Source organism: Corvus kubaryi, unplaced genomic scaffold (genome assembly GCF_017639235.1).
Source record: "Corvus kubaryi isolate FWS band 111438036 unplaced genomic scaffold, C.kubaryi_AGA036_p1.0 37220, whole genome shotgun sequence".
NCBI lineage: Eukaryota > Metazoa > Chordata > Aves > Passeriformes > Corvidae > Corvus > Corvus kubaryi.
The window spans coordinates 1050592-1078453 of NW_024581063.1; the positions used below are offsets into that span (position 1 = coordinate 1050592).

Consider the following 27862-nt stretch of genomic DNA (forward strand, 5'->3'; position numbering starts at 1 on the left):
GAATTCCCTGTGAGGGTGGGGAGGCCCTGGCACAGGGTGCCCGGAGCAGCTGTGGCTGCCCCTGGATGATCCCTGGAAGTGTTCCAGGCCAGGCTGAACGGGGCTTGGGTAACCTGGGCTGGTGGGAGGTGTCCCTGCCTGTGCCGGGGGTTGGAGTGGATGGGATTTACGGCCCCTTCCTTCCCAAACTATTCCCGGACTCTGTGAGCCGCTTACGGAACGGTCGCTCCGCGGCCGCGTTCCCGGGGGGAAGGGAAGGGAAGCGGAGGGTGTCGGGCGGTGCGGCGCCGTTTCCCGTCCCCCGCGGAAGATGGCGGCGCCCAGCGCGCTGCTGGCCTGGTGCGTCCAACACCTGCGCGGCGACTTCGGGCTGGACGTGGGCGAGGAGGTGGTGAGGTGAGCGGGGTCGGGGCCGGGCGGGGCCCTTCTGCCCTCTGGCAGGGGCTCCTCGGTCCAGCACGGAGGAAACGGGGTGTGTCAGAGCAGCTGTCGGGAGTCTGTGCCCGGGGTTGTCGCTCGGGTGAAGATTTGGGGAGGGGAAGTGGCGGGGCGGGGATGTGGGGTCACAGAATCACAGATTGCTCTTAGTTGGGAGGGACCTTAAAGCTGACACCGTTCCACCCCCTGCCACGGTCTTACCACGGTCTCCACAGAAACCTGATCCGAAAACGAGAGATAAATGACATACTGTGGATAAATGACACACTGTGGATAAATGACACACCTGTGCGATGAGACCACTGGACTAGACCTCGGGACATCCGCCCCTCACCCCTTTTTATCCACCCGGCCCCCCGTAGGTACATCTTGTCGATCACAAACGAGGATGAGATCCGGGAGTACGTTGTTGACCTCGTTCAGGGCACTGAAGGGAAGAAGAGCTGGTTTGTGGAAGAGCTGCTGGCCAGGTGGAGGAAGTCTGCCCAGCTGCCCTCCGAGCCTTTCCCCGTGTATCGGAAAAAGGACGGTGAGTGGTGCAGGGTGGAAAGCTCTCCGATCAACCTGGTTATTGTGGTTAAAACCATGCCGTGCATCCCTCTTTGGACACTGCTCCCATTCCTGATTGTCGGGACAGTTTAAAGCCCCTTTTCAGTCACCAAGTGGAGTCCAGGGACATCTTTCTCTTGCTGGCACTGAGCCATCCTCTCTGTGCTTGCTCACACTTCCAGAAGTGCTGCGGGCTGGGGACCAAGGGAAGAAGGGGAAGCGCAAAGGGCGGAACAAGCAGGAGACGCCGGCGTACACCGAGCCCAGTGTTCACGGGGAGGAGGTGAAAACCCCTCTGGACCTGGCCAAAGTGAGTGTGGGGGTGTACCAGGGAGGCTGGGGGTCACTGGAAAGGCTTGGAACCTGGGGCCTGGGTAAAGGGGATGTCAGAGACTGGTAAAGATGTGACTGGAAAGTGGGAATGAGTGTCCAGGACATGTCAGACTGGGATGTGCTGGTGGGCACTGGTGAGGCCACACCTCAAATCCTGGGGTCAGTTTTGGGCCCCTCACAAGAAAGACAGCGATGTGCTGGGGCAGGTCCAGAGAAGGGAACCGAGCTGGGGAAGGGTCTGGAGCCCCAGGAGCAGCTGAGGGAGCTGGGAAAGGGGCTCAGCCTGGAGCAAAGGAGGCTCAGGGGGGACCTTGTGGCTCTGCACAACTCCCTGACAGGAGGGGGCAGCCGGGGGGGTCAGGCTCTGCTCCCAGGAAACAAGGGACAGGATGAGAGGAAATGGCCTCAAGTTGTGCCAGGGGATGTTTAGGTTGGATATTGGGGAAAAAAATTTTCCTGGAAATGGTGGTCAAATACTGTAATGGGCTGTCTAGGACAGTGGTGGAGTCACCATCCCTGGAAGTGTTCAAAAAACCTCTGGATGGGGCACTTGGGGAGGGAGGAAGGGAGGAGGAAGGAAAGAAGGGAAGGAGGAAGAGGGAAAAGGAGGGAGGGAGAGAGAGAGGAAAGGAGAGAGAGTTAATGATGGGTCTCTGTGACCTTGGAGGGCCTTTCCAACCTAACCATTTCCATGTTTCTATGATATCCAGGCTGGGGTGAAAGGTTGTGTTTGTTTGTGTCTATAACTGGGAGTAAAATAATCATCAGGTAGCAAATATGCCAGCATAGATTTTTCTTCCCCCAGAAAGCCTGAAGGGAGAGAGCAGGTGAAGAAGTCGAGGCTGTACTTAGGAATAAAAGGGATTTCTTTAAGTCAGATATGAGGGTGGGGAATTGAAGCCACCGAGTGGTTAGAGCATCCTTTCCTGCTGTATTTAAACATTCCCAGTCATGCTGATTAAAGCATCACTTGGCAAGTGGAATACTTCAGAAAGAAACTGTGGAATGAGAGCATAGAAACACTGAACCCCGAGAAATGCTGCTATTCCTGAGTAAGGAGTGGAACTTGAATCCGTGTTTTTGAATGGAACTTTTTGGAGCAGGGAGGCTGCAGAGGCTGAAAGTGTTTGTAAAAGTGTTTGTAGGATAAAATGCCACATTTTTGAACTGGAGGGTTAAAAACGGACAGTGATGTTCCATTTCCTTGTAGTTACCTTCTAACTTAATTAAAATTTAAAAAAACAAGTGAGAAGGATCTGCCAAAGTCCCTTTATCTCGTTTTGGGTCTCTTTCATGGTGGCAGTGTTTGGATCTGGCAGTGGCACTAAGACTGGGGGGACTGGAAATGCTGCATCTGCTTGTCACTAAACCAGACTGAAACTCAGAGGTGGATCATGAAATCACTGAGGCCAGATCATAGAAGGAGGAGCAGAATTTATTTTACAGCTCAGTACTTGAACCTTCCTGCGTGGGAAACCTCTGCTGAGGTGGCTGTGCCAGGTGGGGAAGCTGCTGGGAGGTGACATGGCTGTGAATGCAGCAGCCCTGGTGCCACCACCAGCTGTGTCTGGGGACAGGCACGCACAGGGTGCACAGCTACAAACAAGGAGTCTAAATAATCCTTGGGAATGAGCCTTGGGAGTGGCTGAGCTGCTGTTTGGAGCTGTTAAGGAGGTGTGTGAGGCTCTCCTGCAGGTGTGGAGCGTGGACAGCAGCGCTGGCTGCCCAAATCCCAGCAGCTCCAGCTGGCACGGGTGGCAAACTTTGAGTGCATCCTGGTGTCCTTGCTTTGTTTGGATTCCTTGGGGCTTTTCTGGCAGGCCTGAGCTTGTCTTTCCGCTCGGTCTGGGGTCTGGTCCAAGTTTCATTCCAGTGAGGCAGCAGAACACTTGTCTGAGCCTCCCAGCCTGCCCAGGGGTCAGCACTCACTCTCTGCTGCCAGTGCTGCACTGGGAGCACAGTTTGTTTGTTTGTTTGTTTGTTTTTCCCTTCCCAGGCCCAGGAGAGCAGCAGTGGAGTCGGCAGCAGTAGCATTTCCTCCAAGAAGAAGCCCAAGTTCGTCAGCCTGTACACGAGGGAGGGGCAGGACAGGCTGGCCGTGCTCATCCCGGGCCGCCACGCCTGCGAGTGCCTGGGCCAGAAGCACAGGCTCATCAACAACTGCCTGGAGTGCGGGCGCATCGTCTGCGAGCAGGAGGGCTCGGGGCCCTGCCTGTTCTGCGGGGCCCTGGTGAGTAACCAGGGACTCACTGCCCCGCTTGGACCTGCAGAAGGTGGCTGAAGCAGCCCTTGAGGTGGAAGTTCCTCTTGCAGAGCTCTGAAGTAGGGGAGGAAAGAACCTCTTGGGAGGTTTCCCTCGTAATTTACATGGCTTTGGAGCTTGTCTGGTTTCTGGCAGTCTGCTGTGGGTCACACCAGTGTCCAAAATCTCTGCAAGGCTTCAGCCCCATCCCGGGCACAGCCCTGCTCGCCCTGTCAGGAGCAGTGTCCTGCCTTTCCTTCAACTCTTGTGCAGTGTGGATCCTTTGGGATACCTGTTAACACCCAGATTCAGTTCAAAGGGCACCTTCTGGAGAAAGAGGGCAAGTTACTGATGGCAGGTGAGAGGAAATTCCTCTTCATGAGAGAGGAAAATACTGGTTGGGTAGAACAAAATGTTTTAGAGCAGGTTGGTTGCTATTTTGAATGATCAGTTTAACTGCCAGTGGCCAAGAAGGAGAGAAAACCTCCAAGTTAAGGATTGTGGTTCTGCCTGGGATGGTTCTGAGCTCATCTCTTGTCCTTTGAGCTCAGTCAGCAACGTGTCCACCCACAGAACAGGGAGAAACCAAACTCTGCACTTCTCTTTTAGTAAACAACGAGTTTCCAGGGTTCTCCCCATGTCAGTGGGGAAGAAAAGGAGGTGTGGATTGTCACTGCCACTTTAAACAGCCTGAACTGTTGTCCAGGGCTCTGAAACTGGTCAAGCTGTGACATCCTTCCCATGTGATGTCCTTCCCAAGCCTTCATTTCCTTCTTTTCCTCAGGTGTGCACTAAAGAAGAGCAGGACATTCTTCAGCGGGACTCCAGCAAGAGCCAGAAGCTGCTGAAGAAGCTCATGGCAGGTCAGTAGCAATTCCATACCTGGAACAGAATGAATCTGAATGGTTTGTGTGCATTATTTCCTTCAGGCTTCACTGAGCCTCTTGCCTCATTGCTGCCCTGTGTCTGTGGTAGGCGTTGAAGGGATGGATTGAAGCTGCCTCCTTGGATTCTCCTGCAAGCCCTCGGCAGCATTCCCGGGCTTCAGCAGAGGTGGCAGTGGCGAGTGTCAAATGGCAGCGTGTGCTGTCCTTTCCCTGAGGCCCCACGGCTGCTCGTTCAGCATTCCAGAATCAATCACATGAACCGGATCGTTGTAGCAGTCCTTGAAAATTAGGATAAGTCTCCTCTGGAATGTGTGCTGTGGAAGATGAAGTGCTGCTGTCTGATTTGCTGGGCTTAGAGAGGTGGTGGTTAATATTTCCTAATGGCTCTTCTTGTCTCACACTTATCTTGGGAGCTAAAAATAGGAACAGAGCCAAGGAAAGCAAGAGGAAATACTACCCGGTGTCCCAGTGAAGACCTGTGCATTGTGGGGATGTTTGTCTGAGTTTAGCTGAACTACAGCCAAGGTCATGGTGTTCCTGGTTGGAAAATACACTTTGCTGAAGAACTGGGAGGTAGTTACTCCAGGTGTGGGGGGGAAATATTTACTCCAGGTCTGGGCTTTTCCTTAGAGCTGTGGAGATAGCATGAGGATGGAAGTCCTTGAGAGCACCAGCCAGGCTGTTCTGTCCTTCCCATACACATGCTGGTGTACTTCAGGATGCCTTTTCTTACTTGTTTTATCTCTCTTCCCTCCTGCCCCTGCCAGCTCTTGCTTTGTTATCTGTGTAAAAATGCTGGAATGTGGTTTGCTGTTTGTCTTGGGAATAACAATTACGGATCAGCGACCAAAGGGAAATACAGGCAATTGTTTCCCTGAAACAAAGGCATTTCCCAGTATGGTGAAATACACTGGTTTGTTCCATCATGGCTCTGGTTCAAACCTTTTGTGGGTTTTTCTGGTTGTTCCCTGTTGTTTGTTTGGTTGGGTTTGGGCCCCTTGCCAGGAGGGGTAAGAAGGAAGAGCGTATGCTGGGAATAGATTTCTCCATCTCTGGAAACAGCTGGTTTGGGGAACCTGGTGTGGTGTGTCAGGATAGAATATTGTTTGTGGGGGCCACAAACAGCAGCAGAAGGCTCTGGGTCTCTCTGGAATCTGTCCTGGGCAAGAGGCTCTTTCTGGGGGTAACAACATGTGGGGAGGGTTTGGCTTTTAGGAGGGGACTCCTAAAAAAGCAGGGGTTGTTGCTGAAGAAGAAAAGCCTCCAGACCTTAGAGCCCCTCCCAGTGCCTAGAGGGGCTTATGAAAAGGAGGGAGAGGGACTATTTAAATGGGCAGATAGTGATAGGACAAGAAGGAATGTTTTTAAACTAAAAGATGAGAAATTTAATTAGATATTGGGAAGAAATCCCTCTTTGTGAGGGTGGTGAGGCCCGGGCACAGGGTGCCCAGAGCAGCTGTGGCTGCCCCATCCCTGGAAGTGTTCCAGGCCAGGTTAGTTAGTGGCAGGTGTCCCTGCCCATGGCAAGGGGTGGAACTGGATGAGCTTTAAGGTGCCTTTCAACCCAAACCATTCCATGATTCTGTGACCCGAGGCCTGTGGTTGGCGATGGGAGGAATTTTGACCGCCCGAATTGTTAGGGAAGGGTGAAAGAGAACCAAAGAGCAAGAGCTTCTCCCTAAACTCTACCCAGACTTTGTCACTGTGATATTCAAGTGATTCCTCCTCTTTGGAGGAAGGAGTCTGTGAAATGGGCTTGAGGGAAAATTGTGGCTTCAACCTCCCTGGAAAGATGCTGATCTTCCTACGAAGCTGTACTTTTAGCTCCTGGGATGGCATTTGGTTTAGGGGGCATTTCTGCAGCCTGGCCCACCCAAATGGCTTTAACCCACTGGCTGCTTAGCTGTGGTTTGTTTTGTGTCTCAGGTGCTGAAAATTCAGGGAATTTGGATGCCATAAGCAAAGGCTTGCTGCCTCGCCAGGAAGCGAGACTCAAATCAGGCCTGGAGATGGCTGTGAAGCACAAAGACAAGTTATTGGAATTTGACAGAACAAGGTAGGATACCAGGTGGGAGAGTGTCATGAATAGCATAAGTGACCTGGCAGGTGAGGTGCCTTTAGCCAAAACATTGGGAATTCCTTCTAAAGCCCAGACTGCAGCCACAGACACCTGAACTATGGCATTTGGTGGGACAAGAGTGAGTCTCTGGAATGGATCCTGTTTGGGTGTCCTTGCTTTTTGTCCCGACAGTCCGGCTCTCCAGAGAGATGGGAAAGGAGCAGATTGGAGGGTGGGTTTGGGGCTCTGCCATGCTCCCACTGTGCTCATCTTCTCCTGTGGGGGTTGTTCTCCCAGCGTGCGTCGCACCCAGGTCATTGATGACGAGTCGGATTACTTTGCCACGGACTCCAACCAGTGGCTCTCCAAGCAGGAAAGGGAAGCGCTCCAGAAGAGGGAGCAGGAGCTGCGGGAGCTGCGCCACGCCTCTCGGCTTGCCAAGAAAATCACCATCGACTTCGCTGGCAGGCAGATCCTGGAGGAGGACAACAACATGGCTGAGTACCACAGCAAGTGCGTGAGGGCTGGCAGCGTGCCCGAGAGCAAGGAGGTGCAAATCCTTCTGGAGAGTGGTCTGATATGCCTGTTAAAGCTGCCTGGGAAACAGGTGTTGCAGTAGGCCTGTCTCAACAGAACCAATTCAGCTCAAATGCACACCAAGCTGAGTTTCTGCAGTAGAGAGCTCAAATGACTTGAGCTCAAATGACTCGAGCAGTTGACTGCTCAAACTGGAAATCAGACCGAGCAAGGAAATCATTTAGCTGGGGGGAATGGGGCAAAAAATGCTTTGGGTCAGAGTGTGTGGGGAGAAGGGAGATGTTCCAGGGGAAGCAGGGAATGTTCACTCCTCTCATTTGTGCTTGCAGACTGGATGAGACCATCGAGGCCATGAGCTGTGGTGCACTGAGCGAGCCAGCCGGGAGCCCCAGGGCAGAGATGACACCAAACTCTGGGGTTTTGGTGAATCCCCGTCTCCTCCAGCCTGCTCCTTTGGTCAGTGGGGCTTCAGGGGTTTATTCCAGAGTAGTGACTAATTTTGGGAGAGTTGAGCTGAAGAATTGTCACTTCCAGCACGTCTATAGTGCCCCAAAGGATCACAGGATGGTTTGAGCTGAAAGGGACTTTAAAGACCATCTCATTCCATCCCCTATCATGGGCAGGGACTCCTTCAACTAGACCAGGTTCCTCCAAGCCCTGTCCAGCCTGGCCAAGAACACTTTCAGAGATGGGGTGATTTCCCTAGACAACCTGTTTCAGCATCTCACAACTCCCACAGTAAAGAATTTCTTCCTAATATCCAATCTAACCCTGCCCTCTGCCAGTGGGAAGCCATTCCCCCTGCTTCCCCTTGTTTTTCACCCCCTCTTACCTCCCCTGTGTCCCTCACTGACCATCCCACTTTGGGATAGAGAAGGTTTGCCAATGCCCTGCTCCTGGTGGGTTGGTTTGTTGGAGTTTTAGCCTCCCACCTGCTTTTCAGGAAAGCAGAAGAGTTTCTGAGAGTCAGCCTAAGGCTGTGTCACCCTTTCAGCTCTATTTTATGAGGCCTTTTCTGCCAGATTCCCGTTTTCGAAAGGGCATAAAGGTCATAAATGAAGGAAAACTTCAAATAGGATTTGCACTTGATACACATTATTCCTGGAGAGGTGCTAACCTTTTCCCTGTTTTTTTTTGAACACTCAAGTGGGTGGACCAAACTGGTTTGCTCCCACAAAGGAAAACCATTCATTCCATGGAGGCTGGAAGTGAGTCTGGCTTGGAGCGGAGCAGGCTGCGGATTCAGGACCGAGAGCTGCAGGAGATCTCGGATGATGGTTGGTGCCTCAGCCTGCACCAGCCTTGGGCTTCCTTGCTTGTGAGAGGAATCAAAAGGTGAAGGTATCCCAGGCAGCTCCTGCTCCACAGGGAAGGTGGGAAGTTGTGTTCCTCAGAGGGTCTCTGTGGACCCACTGGCTCTGTGCAACAGCTGATACCTGTGATAGCTCCAGGTGTGCAAGCTGTGCTTCCTCTTCCAGTGTAATGATGGCTTGAGGAGCTGGAGAACCTCTTTTTTTTTTTTGGGATAGTACCTAACCTGTAAGGGACAAGTTTCTTCACAGTGGGTGAATGTAGAGAGAGGCTGAGATTTCACTGCTATAGTTGGGGCGTTCCTGTGTGGAATTTGAAAAGCAGATAAGGTAATCACTTGAAATATGTTCTGGGTTTTTGTTCAGGATAAAGAAGGCAACAGTGGCACCAGGCTTTGTTTAAAAGAAACCCAGCCCTTGCCACTACCTTCCCCCTCTGGGCTGGGAATTGGGTTACAAAAAGAAGCTCCTACTGTTAATAGTGAACAAAAAATCTTCTTCAGCCTTTTTTTCCCTTCACCACATTTCTTATTTTGGAGAGTGGAGCTTTTTCACTTCCCAAGCTAAAGATGCTGTAAATCTTAGTGTGCCCCGATCCTGCATCCAGGTGTTCTGGGGATGCTCCAGCCACTCTGGTACAGCTGCAGAATCCCAGGATCTCTGCTCCATGCAGAGACCTAGTGCCTTATTGCTCCTTTGATTGTTCTGTGTGACTTTGGGAGCTTGTAAGGGACTTTTGTGAGACATTGTCCTGCATGTGTTCTGCTGGCCCTGCTGGGGATTGATGTCCTCTAAAGCCCTGAGGACACGCTCTGCTTTATTTGTGACATTATTTTTTGCCTATCTCGGCTTTTCTTTGTGGTCCTGACATGTTGCTTGAGTTGGGATAATCAGGGCAAAGCTTAGCAGCAGGAATTGACTATGTTTGAGTGAAAAATCTGTCCATGTGGGCGATTTCTGCTGGAATTTTAGTCCTAAATTTTCCTCTGTTCTTTAGGGTGGAGGGCAGGACCTGGTACACCTCTCATCGAGGGAGGTTATGGATTGCAGCTACTGCTAAAAGACCTTCCCCTCAGGAAATCTGTGAACTGGAGGCCACCTACAGAATGCTGCTCCGGAAAGGTGAACTCCTCTCCCTGGTTCTTGGAATGCTTTGGTACACTGAGCTACGTAATGAGAGTGTCAGAAATCCCTCTCTGCTGAGCAGGGAAAGCTAGATATAAAATTAAATTTCCCAGCCTTAGTCCTTCATGGGGAAGATCCTGACCCGGAAAAGGCACACAAAAGTGTTGAAATTGCTGTATGTGTTCTTGTGCCTCAGAAAGTAGAGGTGCCTGGAGGAGAGGGAAGGGCACCTGGGAATTGGAAGATCCCAGCTGTGTGTGGGAATATGGGCTCCCTGAAGAGATGTTTCTTTTGCTGCAGATGTGGAATTTCCAAGTGATTATCCCTCAGGATGCCTCCTGGGCTGTGTGGACGTGACTGATTGTTTATCACAAGAGCAATTTCAGGAGCAGGTGAGTGCAGAAATGAACCTTTCCAGGCTTGCATTACCAGCGGGTTTTTAAAGTGGTGGAACTCACCTCTGGAGAAGACACTGAGTGGAAATTTTAGATGGTGTTGAGAAGACACAAGTTGTTGCAGGGATTTGTGTGGCAGAGGACATGAAGGGACCTGGCAACTCAGGACAGCATGGAAAACTGCAGCAGTGGTGGTGCTGTGCCATGGGACCTTGTCCCTGCCCTGTGGTGCCGGCAGCACTGACTGCCCTGCTATAGGAGAGGGGGCTTGGCCCCTGCAGAGGGATCGTGGTCTGTAGCTGCTGGATCTGCCTGGTGCTTCTTCCAGGAGCTGGAGGTCACAGTGGCCTCACTGGTGGTGTCACACTGGCCTAGCTGGTGAGTGTTGTGCCCTGGTTGGGGCACTGAGTGACCTGGAGGAGGAGCTGTGGGAGGAGGTAAACTCTTTCCCAGCAGGGAGGATGGACAGGAGAGCCACAGGACTAGCTGTAGAGAAGCAAGGCTAGAAGCAGGAGTCTTTTGAGAAATCTCAACCCATGCAAGTCCATGGGTGATGATGGTGTGTGTCCAGATGTGCTGAGAGCATTGGCAAGTGGCCTTGTGAGGCCACTCTTGCCTTGGGAAGGTTATGGAAACCAGGAGAGGACCCTTGGTAACTGTTGCACGCGTGGTTAGAAAGAGAAGGAAGGATGATCTGGACACTTCAGGCCAGTCAGCTTCACCTTGGTCTCTGGGAACCTCGTAGAGAGATTACTCTGGGAAGCCAGTTTTGGGCACGTGGAGGAGGAGGAGGACATTAGGAATAGCCAGTGTGGATTTTCCTAAGGATAAACTTATGCTTGACTAACCTGATGACCTTGGATCCAAAAGATAGAGTGGAGAGTATGTGTTAACCTGCTGTCCTGGAGCAGGCACGAATCCCAGAGGAGTCGTAGCCAGTAGAAGTGATTATTCCTCTTTGCATTGGTTAAACCACATCTGCAATACTTGGGTCACCATAAAATTGTTGATAAACTGGAGCGAATCCCATGGAGACTCCAAGGGTGGTTAGGGGCTGGAGCCCTGTGGGGAGAAGCAGGAGACAGAGAGATCTTCACTTCCTGCAAGGAGATTATTGGGAGACAGAGCCGGGCTGCGTGCTGACATACACGGTGGGAGGGTCATAAATTGATAGGGGAGGGTTCAGTGTGGCTTAAGAACACAAATTACCATGAGGATGGCCCAGCAGTGGGGCAGGCATTGCCCAAGGGGTTGGACAGTCTTCACCTGGGAAGATTTTCAAGACCCAAGAAGACAAAGTCGTGGGCAGCCTCACCTGAATTCAGTGTTGGCCCTGCTTTGGTTGGGAGACCTCCTGAGGCCTGAGTCTGATGCTGTGACTGACTCCATGCCCAAAATCTGGAGCAGGAGCTTTCCTCAGGGTGTGGTTCATGGACTTAAAAACCTGCACTTAGCACCCAGCACAGCACAGCTGCTCCTGATCCCATTTCATCCTTGTTCACTCCACTGCCCCTTGTGTATGTCAGGTTTGGTCTGGTGGGAATCACCAAACCATGTAGGGTTTGATAGTGAACCATGACCATCTTGTGAGGTGGAATAGATGGATTCTTTGGGAAGGAATCCACCAGGGTGATCTTGCTGTGATGAGCTGGAGAGGCAGCAGGAGTGCTCCTCTGGCTTTCCCAGACCCTGTGAGGTTTTTAGCAGGGAGAGATGCCTGGAAAGACAGAGACTGTATTTCTGGTGAGGTTGTGTCTGTTAGTCACAGGAGGAAGGCAGAGAGGTTGGAGTATGAGCAGCAGAGGGAGCTTTGGGACTGGAATACCATGAAACCTACAGGAGTATTTGGCATTGTATGGGAGCAAGCCGTGGGAGAGAGAGAGGAAGGGACACCGAGGCCACTGTAGGGATTTTCTTTTGTAGCATCCACTGATTTGCAGTTTGGGCTCCAGTGGAGATTCCTGTCCATCTTCTGCTGTCTGCAACAGTGGTGGAAAAACAGATCCTGGTCTCTTACAAGCACTGTTCTGTCTGTCACAATCCCTCCTCTTCCTTTGTGGATGTGTTCTTCAGGCACTGGTAGAATGGCTGTGACAGCATCTCTGATCTGGGAATTGTGCTGTAGGTAGCTAGCTTTAATCTTCCCATGGAGGACCCTCACAATTAGCCACGTTCTCTGGAAATGCCTCCCAGTTTGCTGGCACTGCTTGGCTGCAGAGGCACTGGAGACAGAGCAGTGTATTCCAGGAGCACCATTATCCAACCTGTTAATGACAGATTTCCCTTTCTCCTCAATGCTCTGGCACTTCCTGGGTTGCATTTCTCTGGCTTTTTGCTGTTTCTGTATTGCAAACTACTTATAATTCCTAATTTCCTGCCTTTTTACGGTGGTTTTGTCCGTTTTTCCCAGGATTCCTTTAAGCAGCGTTAATTTCCCTCGCTTGTGAGCTTAAATCCAGAGATCTGAGCCTTTCTGAGGAAATGTCTGGTTTTGTGGGTTCTCAGGAGCAGCAAGTGCATCTGAAGGAAGCTGAGCTGAGTTTAATTGCAAATGTCAGCAAGATGACAAAGTGTGCAGCACCAGCTCAGAAATCCGAGTTGGGTCTCGCTGGGAATAAGAAATTCCTGTTGCTCACGTGGGTGTTTCAGCCCGGGTTCATCAGCAGCGTCAGCACTGTGATCCAGCCATTTCCCAGTGTGCAAAGACTCCCTGTAGCTCAGGGACAGAGGCAAGGAAACATGATGCTTTTTCACCACTTAGGGCGTGCAGAAACATTGGATATTTTCAAGGAATGTGTGAGCAGGCGAGGGGAGGTGATGCAGAGCAGAGACCTCTCGGGGACTGAGCCGCTGTGGAGCTTTTCCAGGCGCTGTGCTTTGACTCACACCTCTCCTCCTCACCACCTCCTGTTTGAGGCTCCTGCATGTTCCAGAAGAAATCATTTCACAAGTGCAGGGCGAGCCTTGCTTGCAGGTTATACCAACCTCCCGAGGATGAAATAGTTCCTGGCTTGCTCATGGTGTTTTGGTGGTGATCCAGTGTTTTTTGGCAGCCACAGAAGCTTGGTTTGACTCTTGTGACTATTTGTTCCCATAGGCAAGGGAGACTCTTCCTGGTCTTGGACCTGTTTTTCTTCGTCCTGGGGGTGCTCACCTGGAGAAGAGAAGGCTCTGAGGAGGCCTCAGAGCCCCTTGCAGGGCCTAAAGAGGCTCCAGGAAAGCTGCAGAGGGACTGGGGACAAGGAGTGCCAGGACATGGGGGAATGGCTTCCCACTGCCAGAGGGCAGGGATGGATGGGATATTGGGAAGGAATTCTTCTCTGTAAGGGTGGGCAGGCCCTGGCACAGGGTGCCCAGAGCAGCTGTGGCTGCCCCTGGATCCCTGGCAGTGCCCAAGGCCAGTCTGCTTGGAGCAGCCTGGCCTAGTGGAAGGTGTCCCTGCCCATGGCAGGGGGTGGAATGGGATGAGCTTTAAGGTTGTTGCAACCCAATCCAATCTGTGATTCCATGGTTTTGTGGTCTGTCCCCACTGTGACTCTTCCATTATCTCTCAGCCCTTTCACTGCTGTCACCCACTCCCTGTTTAGCACTGTCTGCAGATTTAATTTCCCTGCTGTTTGCATCCTCTCTCGGGTTGCTAATGAAGATGTTGCAGCACCCTGCTGGTATTTTTCTATCATTACCCTCATTTAATTTAATTTTTTTTTCACACTTGTGCTCAAAAAACCAAAATTAAGCAATGCTGCCCCAGCAGAGTCAGGCCCATTCCCTGCCAGAGCTCTTGCATTATGACCAGGGAGGGGTTTTTTATCCACGTTTTTACTGCACATGTAAGCCTGGCCTTTCATCATCGCTCAGAGGGGGCAGCCCTACCTTCCTCTGACCTACCTGCGGCATTTGAGGCCCAAATGACGTTGTTGAGATGGTTTGCAGATCCTGAGGACGTGTGGGAAGTGATGATGGAACAGGATCTGGAGTGCTGGAGGTGGCAGGGAGCAGAGGAAGAGTAGAGATGTCCTTGGGGTTAGGATCAGTGGCACGTCAGGTACCCTAATCCCAGCTGTGCTGCCTATTGCATGAACTAGTTAAATCTGCTCCTCTGGGCCTCTTTCCCACATGGAAAATAAAGCAGTTCTTCCAGTCAGAGGTTATTTACACCACATTTTACTGCTCAGAGCTGTGATCTTTGGCTTGAAGCTGCTCTGGCAGCAGAAGTTGTGTTCAGGTAGGAGGGTCCAGCCCAGGTGTCCAGTGTCACCTGCTTTGTTTGCAGGGAAGCGAAGCAGGAGCTGCTTCCTGAACTCAGCCCTGCTTGCCGGGTGCCTGGAGATCCCTCTGAAATCTCAGGATTTCCAGTTGAGCTTTGCACATCTTGCCTCTCCTCAGAGTACATTCTGGGCTCATTTCCTTCTCTCCCTGGCAGCAGCCCAAAAAGCCCTGCTCAAGACCAGAATGATCCCTTTGTTACACTTTTCAGCTAGAGGTGACCTGGAAACTTTTTTTCCCCCTTGGAGATCCAAGCGTTCACTACGGCTTTTCCCTGCTCCGGGGCTGACGTCACCGACACCTTGGGCAGAGCAAGGAGCTGCCCTTGTTTTCCTGCACGAGGTGTCAGTGACTTCAGCAGCGCCCACTTGGGATCTGTGGGATGGGGCAGGCAGGGCTTGGCACAGGACTAAAGCCAGCAGGGAAGTGTTTACACTGATGCCATTTCCATGTGCTCTGAAGTCCATGTTCATTTTGCTAATGACTTTGATCTGAGAGACTATTTAACTGAAAAAAGAGCATTTCCTGCTGCTGTTTTGGTGGTTGATAGGTGTGTTTGGCTTATTTTGAGTGCAGACACACACTCATGCCAATATCTGGACGGAGCTATTATGCTGGGCTGAAATATTGGCTAATTATGTTTGATGGGAGTTAAGTGTTTATTTTTCATTTCTAGGTGATCACTTAGTGTCCTAAATCTGCACAGGGGAACACGTAGAAGTTATTTTTGTGCCATGAGATTGCAACTATTATTTAAATAGGCTCCAGCTTTCTCACTCAGGAAATTTGGGTTTAAACTCTTGGCCTCCTCTTCCCTCCCTGGTGAAAAGAACAACAAAAAAAATGAGACTCAGGTGCCCAGTGTACAGGACTCACTTTAGATTCTCAAACAGGAGTGAAGAAGGGTAGAGGCTTTCTATATTTAGACTCCAGAAGGTGCCTGTTTAGATTATCTCCAAATAAAGGAACAATAGCCCTCTGGGAATATTCTCCTAAGGAGTTAATGAGAGGGAGAAACACAAACACAGACATTGATGTGTACTTCTAAGAACAGTATAAATGCATAGAGACTTTTTATGAGGACCCAGTCCCTGAAGGAAAGGTTTCCTAGCGCAGGCTCCGAGTGAGACAAATGCCTGTTTGTGTGGTGCTGTGGCTGTCCTGGCACCTTCCTCGCCTCCACCACCGGGATGTTTGCCTTCTCATTCCTGAGGCACCTCTCCCAGTGAAGGATTTTTAGCTAGGTCAGATATCCTTCCTTCTGCAGCAGTCTACGTGGCCGTTAATGATTGCAATCCATGAAAGGCCTTTGAACTTCACAGGTCCCTGCGTTCTCCTGAGCTGAATTTGTCTTTTCTGTGTAGGCAGATGCCAGATCCAGTGGTGTCAGGCATTAAGCTGGCTCACAGGGTGATGCATCTCTTTAATTCAGGTTCTCACCCCACAAAATCCCCTGATTCGTGGTTCTGGGAGCAGAGCAGGAATGCAGCTGGTTTGGATTAGAGACGGTAAGAGATGGGGGAGTTTTTCCATATGGGAAGTGCTTTGGTTTTCATCAGAGGCTCTTCTGAGGCTCCAGCTGCCTTGCATAAGCCAGCAGGTTTGCTCAGGCCACTGCTCAGGCTGTTAAGATGAAGGAGAGATTGTCACTTGATGATGATTAATTTAGGAATGCATTAGCATGCCAAAGAAATCGAATGATAGAGGCCTGCTTGCCCTCTCCTCTGGTTTCCTAGACCCAAGGGAGAAAGCGAAGCCAAGGCTGAAGCATATGACTTAATTAATGATGACTGTGGACTTCGCCTCTGCTACCATTTCAGCAAACTACTCACGAGCTGGCAGGGCCTTTTCCCTCTCTCAGATGTGGTCACTGATAGTTGCTGTCTTCTCAGTGTTTGGGTTTTATTTAGTCCTGAAACTGAGGGTTAGATTAAACTGACCTGGAGCCCCAGGTCAGGTGCCCCACTGCCTCCCAGTCCAGGTTGAGCCGTGACCACCCTTTCCATGGTGTGACCCCAAATGATGTGTCAGCTGCAAAATACAACCTCCACAGTACATGTAGAGTGCCCAAGGACTCTGCTTGCTTAAGCTGTTGTTGGTGTGTCATTGATTTCCTAACCCTGAACAGACCGGTTGCTCCGATGCCTTTCCTGGTCCTGTGAGAAATCCCATCCCGTTTGAGGGGTTGAATCAATCCTGGGAGCAGCTGCTGGCATCACACCTCCTTTGGGAGCAGCAGCAAGGGTCAGCACGAGGAGAGGCAGCTGCCCTCGGGAACCAGGGCAGGGACACAGGTGTGCAGGGCCTGTTCCCAAAGTTTGGGTTCTCCAGCTTGGTTGCGTGTCCTACCCCTGTGCTTCCCAGCTCTGGTTATGAAAGGACTTTGTGAAGCTGCTTGAAGTCTGACTGTCTCTCGCCAGGCGCAGATCCACGAGGTGCCCTGGTTCCCTTTGTCTCCTCCTCCCCATCGCTTTTCCCTTCTCTTTGCCGGCTCTGTCCGATGGTGCGGGCGGCGGGGCCGCGTTGGAGCTGAGCTTAGCCCTGCCCCTGCTGTCCCTTGGCACGGGGGGATGAAAACAGCTCTTTCAGCTAGTACCTTCCCAAATATTTTTCCAAGTCCACCCAGTTTCTCCTGAACCGGTCGTCAGGCGCTCTATAAACATGTCCAGCCCTTCCAGGGTTTACCATGGGCGGGTGTTGTCTTGGGCTGGGATTTAGGAGGGTGTTGGTGGCTGTAGGTCCTGCGACGCCGGTTCAGGGAGCGCTGGGGGATGCAGCGGCTGTTGCTGGCACCGCTGGGCCCTCTGGGTCTCCTGGAGCCCTGGCAGACTGCTCCGAGTGCACCAGCGCAAGTTTGAATTTTAAATCTACATTTCAAAGTCCTGTTATTAGTTACTGTGTTTTAATTGCTTCCCCTGCCCTTCAAATCAAAGTACAGCCTGTGGTGTAGGAACACCGCGATGAGAGCCGGGCTCCGGGCTGGGGGTGGAGAACACCCACCGGATGGATCCGCCCGGCCAGGGAAGGATCCCGCGGCGATCCCAGCCTGCTGTGCCTGGATCTGGTTGCGTACCAGCCAGGCGTGCGAGGGGCAGAGCAGCCGAGGGCTGCCAGGCATTGTGGTGGGAAGAAGGGGAAAGGAAGGCAGGCTCGCAAAATTCCTTGTGCATCCTGGTGCAGGGAGCATGTGCCAGCACACGAGCTGCCAGCAGCAGCTGTAAGCGCTCAGGAACAGCAGGGAGGATGTTGACTGCAACAATGCATCAAGGCTGCGGTTTGTAACCTCAATAGTCAGGCAGTTAACTTTTTTTCTCTTTTTTTTAACAAAGACATTTTGATTGCCAAATCCATAACCATTAGCAGCTGTGGTTTCGAGCTGTTCCTTCCTCACACGTTGCAGTCTAGACCTGACAGGCTTTCAAACAAAAGTTTGGCTGACGGCTTTTGTTTGGATTTCTTTGTGATCCTGCTTTTTTTCCTTCTTTTCGCGTTCCGTTGATCTGGATTGTGTATCCCTTTGCTAACGCAGCCTCTGTGTGGAGCAGCTCTGCTGCATCCCCAAGCTCTTCCATGGCCAAGGACAGCTTGTAGTGTTCCTTGGGTGCATGTTCTGGATGTTTCTGCCTCAAGCTAGAAAATTTGGCATTTCTAGAAACTTGGATCTGCTTTCGGGTTTCTGTTTAGGAAAATGTTACATTTCTCATGGGCCAAAGGCTGGTTGGCCTATGACCTTAGAAGATGGTACTTGAGAACGTGCTTAGAGTTGGAAGTGTGATGCAAGACTGTGTCATGAGGGGGATCAAAGCTCGGAGCGAAGCTTTGAGGTGCTCTGCAAGTGCTTTCCAGGACTGGAGGGCTGAGTCAGGAGGTGACACAGCAGTGGTAAGCCTGGATCTGCTGTTCGCAGTTGGGCGTCACCTTCGGGTGAATGTGCCCTGGAGCACTCGGGGTGAAGGCTGTGTTGGGAAAATTGGCTGGATAATTCCCCAAAGGGAATGTCCTTGTAAAGAGATGATGGAGACTGCTGCTGTCAGAACAACAGACAGGGAACTGATGCTCCTAAACGCCTCTCCTTGGAAAAGTGACAAGCCAGACGTGGCTTGGGCACAGTGGCGCCCACATCCAGTTAAGCATCGTCTCTCATTTTTGATGGCTTCTTTTCTCCTGGATCCATGTGTTCATGGTGCAGGAATTGCTGCAAGTGCCCCTGTTTGGCCGCAGCACCCCCGTCACTCCCAAAAAGCTGCCCGTTTTCTTTTTGCTCTTGCAAACCACTGAAGAAATATTTTCTAACTGGATGGTGAGCAATTTCCCTCCGGAGAGAACGAGAAAATGGCTGTTTAGTAGTTAATTACCTGTTACGTTGCTCTGACAGCAGTGGAGCTTATGAGGCATGAAAGAAGAGCGGATCCGCCTGTCCCACAAATCACCAAGAAAACGGGGTGAAGGAAGTTGGGCTCCCAGGGGATCCCTTGCATCCCACTCCTCTTTTTGCACGTGGCCAAGGGGTGTCTCCAACACCCAGGAAGAGCCCAGTGTGTGTTTCTGCCTGCTGGGAGGAGCCGATTTATTGCCACTGCTGGCTCCAGCAGCCCCGCTCTTTTGGAGGGGATGCTGCCTCCACCAGGATGATTTTTTCCCCTTTGAATGCATTTTATGGTGAACTCTGTTGCCAACACATGGGCTCTGCTTGCTTTTATTCTTTCCAGACAGCGTTGCTTTCCAGTGCTGCCTCTTTTATTCTGAAGCTCTTGGAAAGCAGCAGGGAAATGAAGGCTGGAGCGGGTGTCCTGGCCCAGCACTGCCTGGCAGAGCGAGCCGTGTTTTCCCTGTTGTTCAGTGAGGAGCCACGCCAGGAAAATGATTCACCCCTTTCCATTATGAACCTTGCAAGCATCTCCTCACTGCTGGTGCCCCCGGCAGCTGTAAGATGGAGAGGGTGGCAGTGACCAGGGGAAGGACCACAGGTTCCAGCGTGCAATTCTCCGCCACACTCCAGCTAGCCGGGATGTGCGCTCCGAGGCAATGAAAGCAGAGAGCTCAGGCTGCATTTTGGGGCTCCGTAGGCTGCTGTGTGTGAAACTGGGGCTATTCCCACCCCTTTGTGTCCCGAGGCCTTAATGAGAGCAAGAATGCTCCTGGAGGGTCGCTAAAGAAGCTGCCGGGAGCGCTCGGGCTTTGTGCTGCGCAGAGCTGCTGCTCCGTGCACGCGGTGCCTTTGTTCCTGCCTCGGATGCACCAGAGCAGAGCTCATCTCGTTAGTGACGGTTTGGCTTCCCCCCAGGACGTTTTCCTTCTGCTCTTTCCATTCCTCTGCCTTCGGGTCACAGCAGTTGGGTTCAAGCCAGCACAGCTTATTGGGGAGGGGTGCAGCAGAGGAGGGGTTTGGGATGGTCCTTCTCCATGTTTTTTTCTCCTGTGGAGATGGAATCAGGATGAGCAAAGGGTCCCAAATGCTGCGTTGGTACCAGCGATGCTGGGTGAGCCTGCATGGCCCTGGCATCCTGCTGCAGGCTTTACCTAAATTGGGGAAAAAAAAAATTTAACAGATTGGTGTGGGGGGGGGGGGGGGAATATAGCAGGAATTTTTTTTCTCAGATGTCAGAGAAGGTGGGTTCGTGTCTCTGCTGGCTCTGAGCTGGCTCGTCCCCTCCTTTGCTCTTTTGCTGTGGGCTGTGGAGCGGGAGGCTGGCAGCCCTGCTGCTATTCCTGGTGGTGACAAGCTGGTGATGGGAGACGAGGGATGGCGAAAACAAAGTGTAGGGAACATTCATTAGCAATTATCCCTGCTTGCAGATTGAGCTGGGTGGCTATTGGGGACATCTGATAGCCACTTAATACACGTTCAAAGCGCTGGCTCTGGTGTGAGGGTGAGTCTGGTGGCCAGTTTTCGGAGGAGCCCAGTGCTCAGCTCCCTTTTCCAGCTTCATTTAACCTCGAGCTCTTCCTGCGGGTGTTAAGCTGCCTTGAGCTCTGCTTTTCTCTTCCCTCCCACCTAATCTCCTCACAGCCGGGATCTTCCAAACCTGTTAGCAGCAAGCTGAAGCCCAGCTGGAGAGGTGGGACGAGCAGGGGGGGCAGTGGTTGCGTGGAGGCCGTGTGTGGAGCGCGTCTGTGGGGTATTGGTGCGAAGCAGTGGGAGGAGCAGCTCTTGGTGAGCCATGTCGGCTGCTTGCAGCCCACAGAGCCCACTGGCCTCCCACCTGCCTTGTCACCAGCCGGCTACAAGATGGCAGAAGGTCTGAAAGGAGGCTGAATCATTTTTTTCACACTGTAGTTGCATTGCATAACCCCTCTCTTTCGAGCTTCCCTGCTCATCTGCAGGATTGGAGGAGGGTGGGTTTGCTCCTTCTTGAGGGATAATCTGGCCTCTGCACTGTGTCTGTTGTATCCACCTTCCCCTAAATGCCAAGTTGCTTCCAGGTAGAGGCAGTGTAAAGCCTGGAGTACCAGCACCTGTCTTAGGAACACTCCAAGATGAGAACGATGCGTGCTGTTGAATTCAAGAAGGGACATCCCCCATCAGACTCCTGGCTGGGTTTGATTCTTGGTCTCTGGAAGAGAGGGAGCATGGTTTCCCTCTGAATTCACCTCTTAATTGAAAAACTGCTCTTGAAGATCGTCTTTACTGGGGATCACAGAATCCCAGACTGGTTTGGGTTGGGAGCGACCTTTAAGTTCATCTCATTTCACCCCCTGCCATGGGGTGAAACACACCTGCCACTAGACCAGGTTGCTCCAAGCCCCGTCCAACCTGACCAGTATGACAGGATATGCTCTGTCTTCTCACTCTGCCTCACCAGCTGTGGGGTTTGGGCTTTTATTCCAAGCTCAGATTTGCTGAAGTGATGATGGGCTGCCTGTGGGGTGGAGTAGTTGGGAATAAATTTGTTCTCCGTCTCCTACACTTCCTGCGTTGCAGACACAGTAGAGTGACTTGACTGACCTTTCGCAGCAGAAACAGTGAGAAATGAAGTTTTGGTACATAAACTTGGGCAGCTTTGGAAAATGTGACGGAGGCAGACCTGTTTGGTGTCTTGGTGGCATCGTCTCCGCTGAGAGTGGAACTTCCTAAATTCTGTGGGATGAATGAATGGAATGTCCTCATGGAAGGGACTGGGGGAAGAAGGGAGCCTTAAATGTAGTGGCTGGACGAGGGGCTCCTCCCCTACCTCCTGGGAGTGAGATGCCAGAGGGAAGGACCAAAGCTTTTTAAAATGTGGGACATGAAGGGATTTGGCTCACAGACAGAAAGGCACCCTGGGAGCAAAGATGAAAGGCTGTGGTGTGGCAGCGGGAATCCAAGTCACAGCTGTGGCATCCACCTTGGCCTTGGGATCAGACTGAGCTGGAACTGTTGGAGCTGGAGGCTTGATCCTGGTTTTGGATGAAAGCTGTCTGTGGAGAAACCGACCTGGCTATTGCTTTCACTGCTGATGCCTGTTTGGGAGATGTTCCCTGGATGAGGGTGTGAGTGGGACATGGTGGTGTCCAGGTCCACCTGGGAGGTGGTGGCTGAGGGGATTTGGGAAGCAGCTGTATTCCAGGAGCAGGACCTCTGCAACACACCCGTCCTGGCTGCCCCACCTGGCTGAAGAAGCCATGGGCTCAACCAGGTGTAGGGGAGCAGGGATGGATCACCTCTGCAGCCAGGTTTGGGTGGCCTTTGGAGGCCGTGCTTGTCCTCAGGTCCTCCAGCCATGGAGGTGCCACCAGTCACCCGTGTGATGCCGAGAGCGACAAAGCGGTGCCAGCATTTCACACTCTGCAGGTGTTGGCCGGGGATATTCACGTTGGCTCTTCCTAACCTTCCAAGATCCTCCTTCCATGCAGATGGGAAATGAAAATCCTTGGCATGGGCATGCAGCAGTGGAAGCAAGTCAAGTGAGGTGACTCAGCCAAAAAAAAAACGGAGAGGAAGAAGCCTGTCCAAGCCCGGGTCGGTGCAGTGGGGCATCGGCGCGCGATGCGGATCGGTGCAGCTCCTCCTCCCCGGCACGGAGCTGCGTGGAGCAGCTGAGTGCTTGTACATCTCTGTTACTCAGTGCACAGCTCTTACATGCTGTTGTGAAATGAGAGGGCTTGGAAATGCTGATTGATCCAATCCCATCGTTGGGCTTCTGTAAGTCTCCCTGAACTGCTGGCAGTGCTGCCAAACCCTGCTGCAGTGTGGGGAGAGCGGGTTGCTCCCTGCTTCCCTCGCTGTGCCCAGCTGTTCCAGGGCAAATCCAAACTCATCTTGGCAGGTTGGTGAGAGCTTTTCAAACACTCGGCCTAGGAGTCATTTGTTAGTAACAAATGGGGGATTTGCCAGGACACGCAGCTCCATCTGGTCTGGCATCCTGTCCCCTCCAGCAGCCTTGATGGATCTGCTCGAGGAAGGCAGGGGAGCAGGAAAAAAAAGAAGGCAGTTTTCCCATGGAAGGAAAACCACTTCCGCAGTCTGTTTGAGCAGGGTTTCCTGGGCTGGAGCACTCTCGTGGCATGCGCTGGCCTCAGCGCCTGTCAGCGCCAGCTCTGCAGCTCATGGACAATCTGAGGTGAGAGCTGAGATATACATTTTTTATGACTGTTTTGCATTTCACCTCTGAATGCCAGAGAGGCTGAGCTGCAGCCAGCCAGGATCTTGGTGTGCTTCCCACATGGAGTGGGTTTTTTCTCCTTTTTCCCCACATGGTTAATGAGAGAAAAAATTTTAGAGGTCTTTTTCCAACCTAAATGCTTCTGTGATTCTATAATCTGTTTATTCTCTTTCTATAAAATTCCCCCATGTCTTCAATGTGGTAAAATCTCCCTCCATTGACTGGCCCTGAGCTGGCCTCTCTGAGCCATCGCCTGGATGTGTAGCAGGTGTGTTGCTCACCCTTTAGATGCAAGTGAATGTCAAAGGATGTGTGTCCCACAGCAGGACAGAGGACACGCTCTCCAAATCTCAAATCCTTGTGTTCGGGATTGAGCTTTGTGGGGAACATTTGGGGATGTGTCCGTAGCTGGGACAGCTGATGGTGGCCACCCTTCTGGTGGTCATTTCAGGCTGGGTTTGGCAGGTTGTTCTGGTTGAGGTGCTGGTGTGCTATCCATGACTAGTTAGGGATTGGTGGGAAGACCCACATTTCTGGTCAGCTGAGTCTTGGATGCATCAGGCTGAAAATCTGTCCCTTGCTTGTCCCAGTGAACAGGTGGGCTGGTGATGGCAGGGCCCCGACCGCCTCCCTGTCAACACCCCAGGGTTCTGATCATCCTAAATCAAGTGTGAAACCACAGGGGTAACACAGGTCGGTGCTAAAGGGGGCTGAGGGGGTTTTGGGAACACCCAGGGTGAGCGGATCCAAAGAGGCAGCAAGCACCAGCAGAGGTGCGGTGGGAAGAGGCTGAGCAAGGGGCTTGCAGAGTAAGACCCAAACCTGAAGTTGTTTGGGTTTTTTCATTAAAAGTTCTTGAAGTGGTTTAGTCTGAGCTGGTACAGCCTCCATATAACCCATGTTTTGGCTAAGATCCCTCTGTTCTTGCCCACTGAGCTCTTTCTGCACCCACACAGCTGCTCTGACTCTGCTCTCTGTGTCTCTCCGTGTTTCGCAGTATCCGGACCTGAGCCAGGAGTCTGGGTCTCCATTTGTCTTTATCTGCACTAATCCCCAGGAGATGGTTCTGAAGTTTCCCATCAAAGGAAAACACAAAATCTGTAAGTAGTAAAGTTTCCCCAGATGCCCCCCCGGCCCTCGGAGCCGGCTCCCCTCGCCACCCCAGCTTGCCGTTGCCAGATGAGTTCCCAACCTTTGCCCTCTGCTCTTTGATCTGGAGGTGTTTGTTTAATGGCTCGAATACATCTGTAATATTTTTTTTGTCTTCGGTTCCCCTTTCCCCAGATGTTGCTTCCTTCCAAATGCGTGCCTCTTCCTGCCTCTGCAGACACTGGGGGAGTCAAAGAGCATTCGTGTCGGTGGCCGATCCGCTGCCGGCATCGGCCTGGATCAGGATAGGAGTCGGTGCAGCGATGCCCAGGCAGATCCTGGCAACCTCCGTGTCCTGTAGTTCCGAATCACCCTCTTGCTCCTGAGGACAGTGAGGGTTTGAACAGCAAGAGCTGCAGGGCCAGATGGATGTTCCCCATCCGCAGGCTGGTGGGATGGGATGCCCTGGCAGAGCGCACGGGGAAGCGCCGCAGCATCTGTCCGCGCTCCACTTGCCAGCGTCGTTAGTCCCTTTTACGAGCCACCAGCCCCTCCGCAGGCTGCCAGTTATTCCTGCCCGCTGCTATAAAAAGGATGGAGGAGGGATGCGGCAGCTGGGGAGCCCGCAGTCAGCTCCGTCCTTATTAGCAGCCTCCCCACCACACAGCCCGGGGAAGGCACCGCACGCGCTTGCAGGGGATGTGAAAAATTAATTTGACGGGCTAAAAGCAGCAGAAGCAGGAAGAGTCTTGGCTGTTTATTCAGCAGAACTGACAACTGGGCGATCTCCCTCCTTTGCACATGGATCCTTGGGACTAGTACCTGGGGCTCAGGAGTGTTGGGATTTCTCAGGACTGGTTAGTAAGGGCTTTGTGAAGCACAGCAGAGGGCTGTTTTTGTTGGCTTTGAGGCTGCTCAAGAAGCACCTTTCTCCCACAGTTGGGTGTTAGGGTGTTTCCTGCAAAACCATTTGGTTTCTTCCTTGCCTTTTTGAACAGCACCTGGGAGGTGCATTCAGCCAGTGGAGACCAGCGCTTGGAGAGCTGCAAGTGCTCAGATCTTGCTTGTGGCACAGTCCTCCCCATGGATGGGTTATTCCCAGTGCCAGTGAGCAGGCAGGAGTTATTGAGGATGCAAACGTCTTGGCTGTGGGAGAACAGCCTTGTGGCCGTTGCGTGCTGGTGCAGCCACTGCATCCTTTTTTTCCCTTGTTTTAACCTCTCCTTTGCTCTCGCCAGGCTCACTCGTGCCCCTTCACTCCCGCCTCTGCCTCTGTCCAGCCGTGGGTGGGAGAGGGCGAAGCTGCTGTGCGGCTCCTGCGCGTCTGCCTCGCCGGGTGCAGGTGCTGCCGGTCCCCTCCCCATCTGTCGCTTCATCTCCTTTGTGTTGTGACACTTTCCTGCTTGGAGAAGGATCAGTCTAACAGCCTGGAAGGAAGCCGGCTGTGCTGGCGGCTGCCTGTGCTCCCACTCCCGCTGCTGGCCCTGCCTTCCCTGCCCTCCATCCCGATAGGAGCTGTCACGGGAGCAGCGCGGGGGGGCTGTGGAGCTGCACGTTCACCTCCCGGAAGGGACATGGTCCGTCTGGGTGATATTTGTGACAGCTTAGGGAAGGAGCAGGGAAGCCTTTGACCTTTCATCGGCGCAAGGCGCTGTGTTAATAGAAGCTGGCATTGCATCTCAGGCAGTGAGAAGCTTAATTCTCCCAGCTGGAAGCAGAGCAGAGGGAAGGTGCCGGCTCACATCCCCACCTGGCCTTGCTGGCTGCCCTGGTCTCCTTGAAACCTGGCTCAAACCATGACAAAATGCCAGTTTGTCCTGTTGGGAAACCAAGCCAGAGCAGTTTTCCTTGCCAGATAACAGCATGGACCTCGCCACAATGACATCCGGATGCTTCTCTGTTGCAAATTAGTTGTTTCTAGCAGCCTGGGGATGGGAAAAAAACCCTAACGTGGCTCGATTTTTGCTGCCAGGGTCATTGTTTGTGTGGAAGGGATGGGCACAGTGTTGCATCTGGGAGCACAGCTCTCCCCAAACACGTCCCCACGTAGTTTTAGTGAGGACAAAGCTCCGTGGCCTTTCTCCTGGGAGATTTCCTTGAATCCAGGCAAAGCTTCCCTGAAGCATCACTTAAAACCCGGCCTCCAACAGCCAGCGGCTGGAAGAGTGCAGAGGAGCAGAGGACATGGTGTGAGATGAGAGGCCTAGAATCATTGATCAGAAAGAGCAAGGGACCCTGGGGCTTTGCCCTATTTTTAGCCTTTTCTTAAAGGTTACCTGTGTGCTGTGTGCTGTTTGCCAGCTGGAAGAGCAGAGGAGCCTCGCAGTGTTTTTGGGGTCCAGGAGAAGCAGGCAGGCACTTGAAATGTAACAGCCCTGGTGACTGTAGCAGTGGTGGGGGACCAGAGCATGGAGAGAGCGTGAACTTGCTCCCTTTCTCCTGCCAAAACCACCCCTGGCATGGGGACAGGGTGGTCTCACATACTGCTTCTGGGTGGGCTGGCTCAGCCTCCTTGGGTGCCAATGACTGGAAATAGCCATTACAAGGAGGGGGCTTCTTCCCCATCCTTAGGCGGTGGGGGGAGTCTTCTCTGAGGTGGCCGAGGGGATGGAGGATTTCCCAGACTGTCTTCCAAGCCGTGTTTCAGTTTGTGGATCTGTGGCATGGTGACCTGCAAACCCTCTTTGTTGAGCTAGCAGTAACCTGCAAACCCTCTTTGTTGAGCTAGCAGAGAAGTTTTGGTTTCAGAAGGTGATGGTCACTGGCTGGTTAGGAGCCATTTTCTCTGGAGAAGCACCTGCTTCTTATGGCACACGGGCATTTACCAGCAGATTCCAGCGCAGTGGCCAAAGTAGAACTTTGGAACCTGGTGTATCTTGCCCTGTCTCTGTTCCCAGCTATGGAGACAGGACGATGCTGGCATTTAGAGGATGGGAAGATGCAGGGGAGCAGCAGGAAGGCAAGTCCTGGAGAGATGTGGCATAGAGGAGCTGGCTGCTGGCAGAGTCTCTCTGGGAGCTGGGAGAGCTGGAGCATCCTTGCGTTTTTACGGGCAGGAAGAAGAGGACAGGGACGCTCCTCTGAGGCAGCACATCACCATGCCTGGCTTCTGTTTTCTTCAGCAGGAGTTTCCCAAAATCCCATGTTCTGGTGTCCTGCTCCTGTCCCAGGTGGGAAAGCGGAGCTGGCAGTGAAGCCACCAAGGGCTGTGAAGGACAAGGGGAGGCAGTGTTTTCTCCAGGTCCCACTGGAGCTGCTGGCTGAGGTTTTCCCTGGTGGCAAAGGCAGCAGGTGGCCTTGGAGACCACCAACCTGGCACTTGGCCACGTGGAGCAGGTGTCCCCATCACACTGGGTGCCCGTTGCACCATCATCCCAAGCTGAGGGTTTGTTGTCCCCAGTCCTGGCTTCTCCTTGCACCCTGGAGAAACGTGTCCCCGACACGTTGTTCCCTCGGAACGTGTCGACGTGCATCCCGCGGGCAGGCGCAGGGATCGGTTTCCCCCCTGGTAGTGGCAGGCGAGTGCTGGATGTTAATTTACTCTCCTCCTCGCTGAGTTTCCCCCTCTCCGGTGTCTCTTGGCCGCATCGGACACGCTTGCCCCTGGCTCCCCGGTGTCGCGCCTGCGGAGGGAGGCCGTGGCGGCTGGAAATGCCTGGCTCCTCAAGCAGGATAATTGGATGTGACAGGAACACACTAACTAGGAGACCTTGCTGCCTCCAGCTCATTTGCATTGCAAATAGCATTTAAAAATAAAGAGTGATGAGGGTTTGTTGTGGGTTTTTTTTCTTTAATCCCCTCTTTACAGGGAGGCTGGATGCGAAGATCCATCAGGGAGCAAAGAAGGGGTTAATGAAGCAGAAAGCTGTGGGGTGAGCGCCGGGGAGCAGCACTGGTTCCCATGAAGCACCCAACTGCCTCTGAAGGGTGCCAGGATGGTCCTCAGCTCTGGAAAGCTGGTGCAAGATGGATCCCTGATCTCAGATTGTTTTTAGGTATTGCTTTATCTCTTGTATTCCAAAAGTATTAAAAGAGACATGTTTCCACCAA

At 52.5% G+C, this 27862-nt stretch overlaps 1 protein-coding gene across 3 annotated transcripts; it reads left to right on the forward strand.

Annotated features, from left to right (window-relative positions):
- On the forward strand, positions 1-27862 carry TRIP4 (thyroid hormone receptor interactor 4). Of its 3 annotated transcripts, none has more exons than XM_042022786.1 (13): positions 1-396; positions 801-967; positions 1170-1297; positions 3317-3550; positions 4347-4425; positions 6376-6505; positions 6806-7021; positions 7375-7501; positions 8193-8380; positions 9353-9477; positions 9781-9872; positions 23721-23823; positions 24008-27583. In XM_042022786.1, exons 1-13 carry the CDS (start codon positions 311-313, stop codon positions 24196-24198), a joined length of 1866 nt encoding a protein of 621 aa, XP_041878720.1. In that variant the 5' UTR covers positions 1-310; the 3' UTR covers positions 24199-27583. The 3 variants fall into 3 exon arrangements, with proteins under 3 accessions (XP_041878720.1, XP_041878721.1, XP_041878722.1); XM_042022787.1 differs by lacking the exon at positions 24008-27583 and adding an exon at positions 27621-27862 and having other exon boundaries at positions 4-396; XM_042022788.1 differs by lacking the exons at positions 1-396; positions 801-967; positions 1170-1297; positions 24008-27583 and adding exons at positions 2729-2820; positions 27621-27862.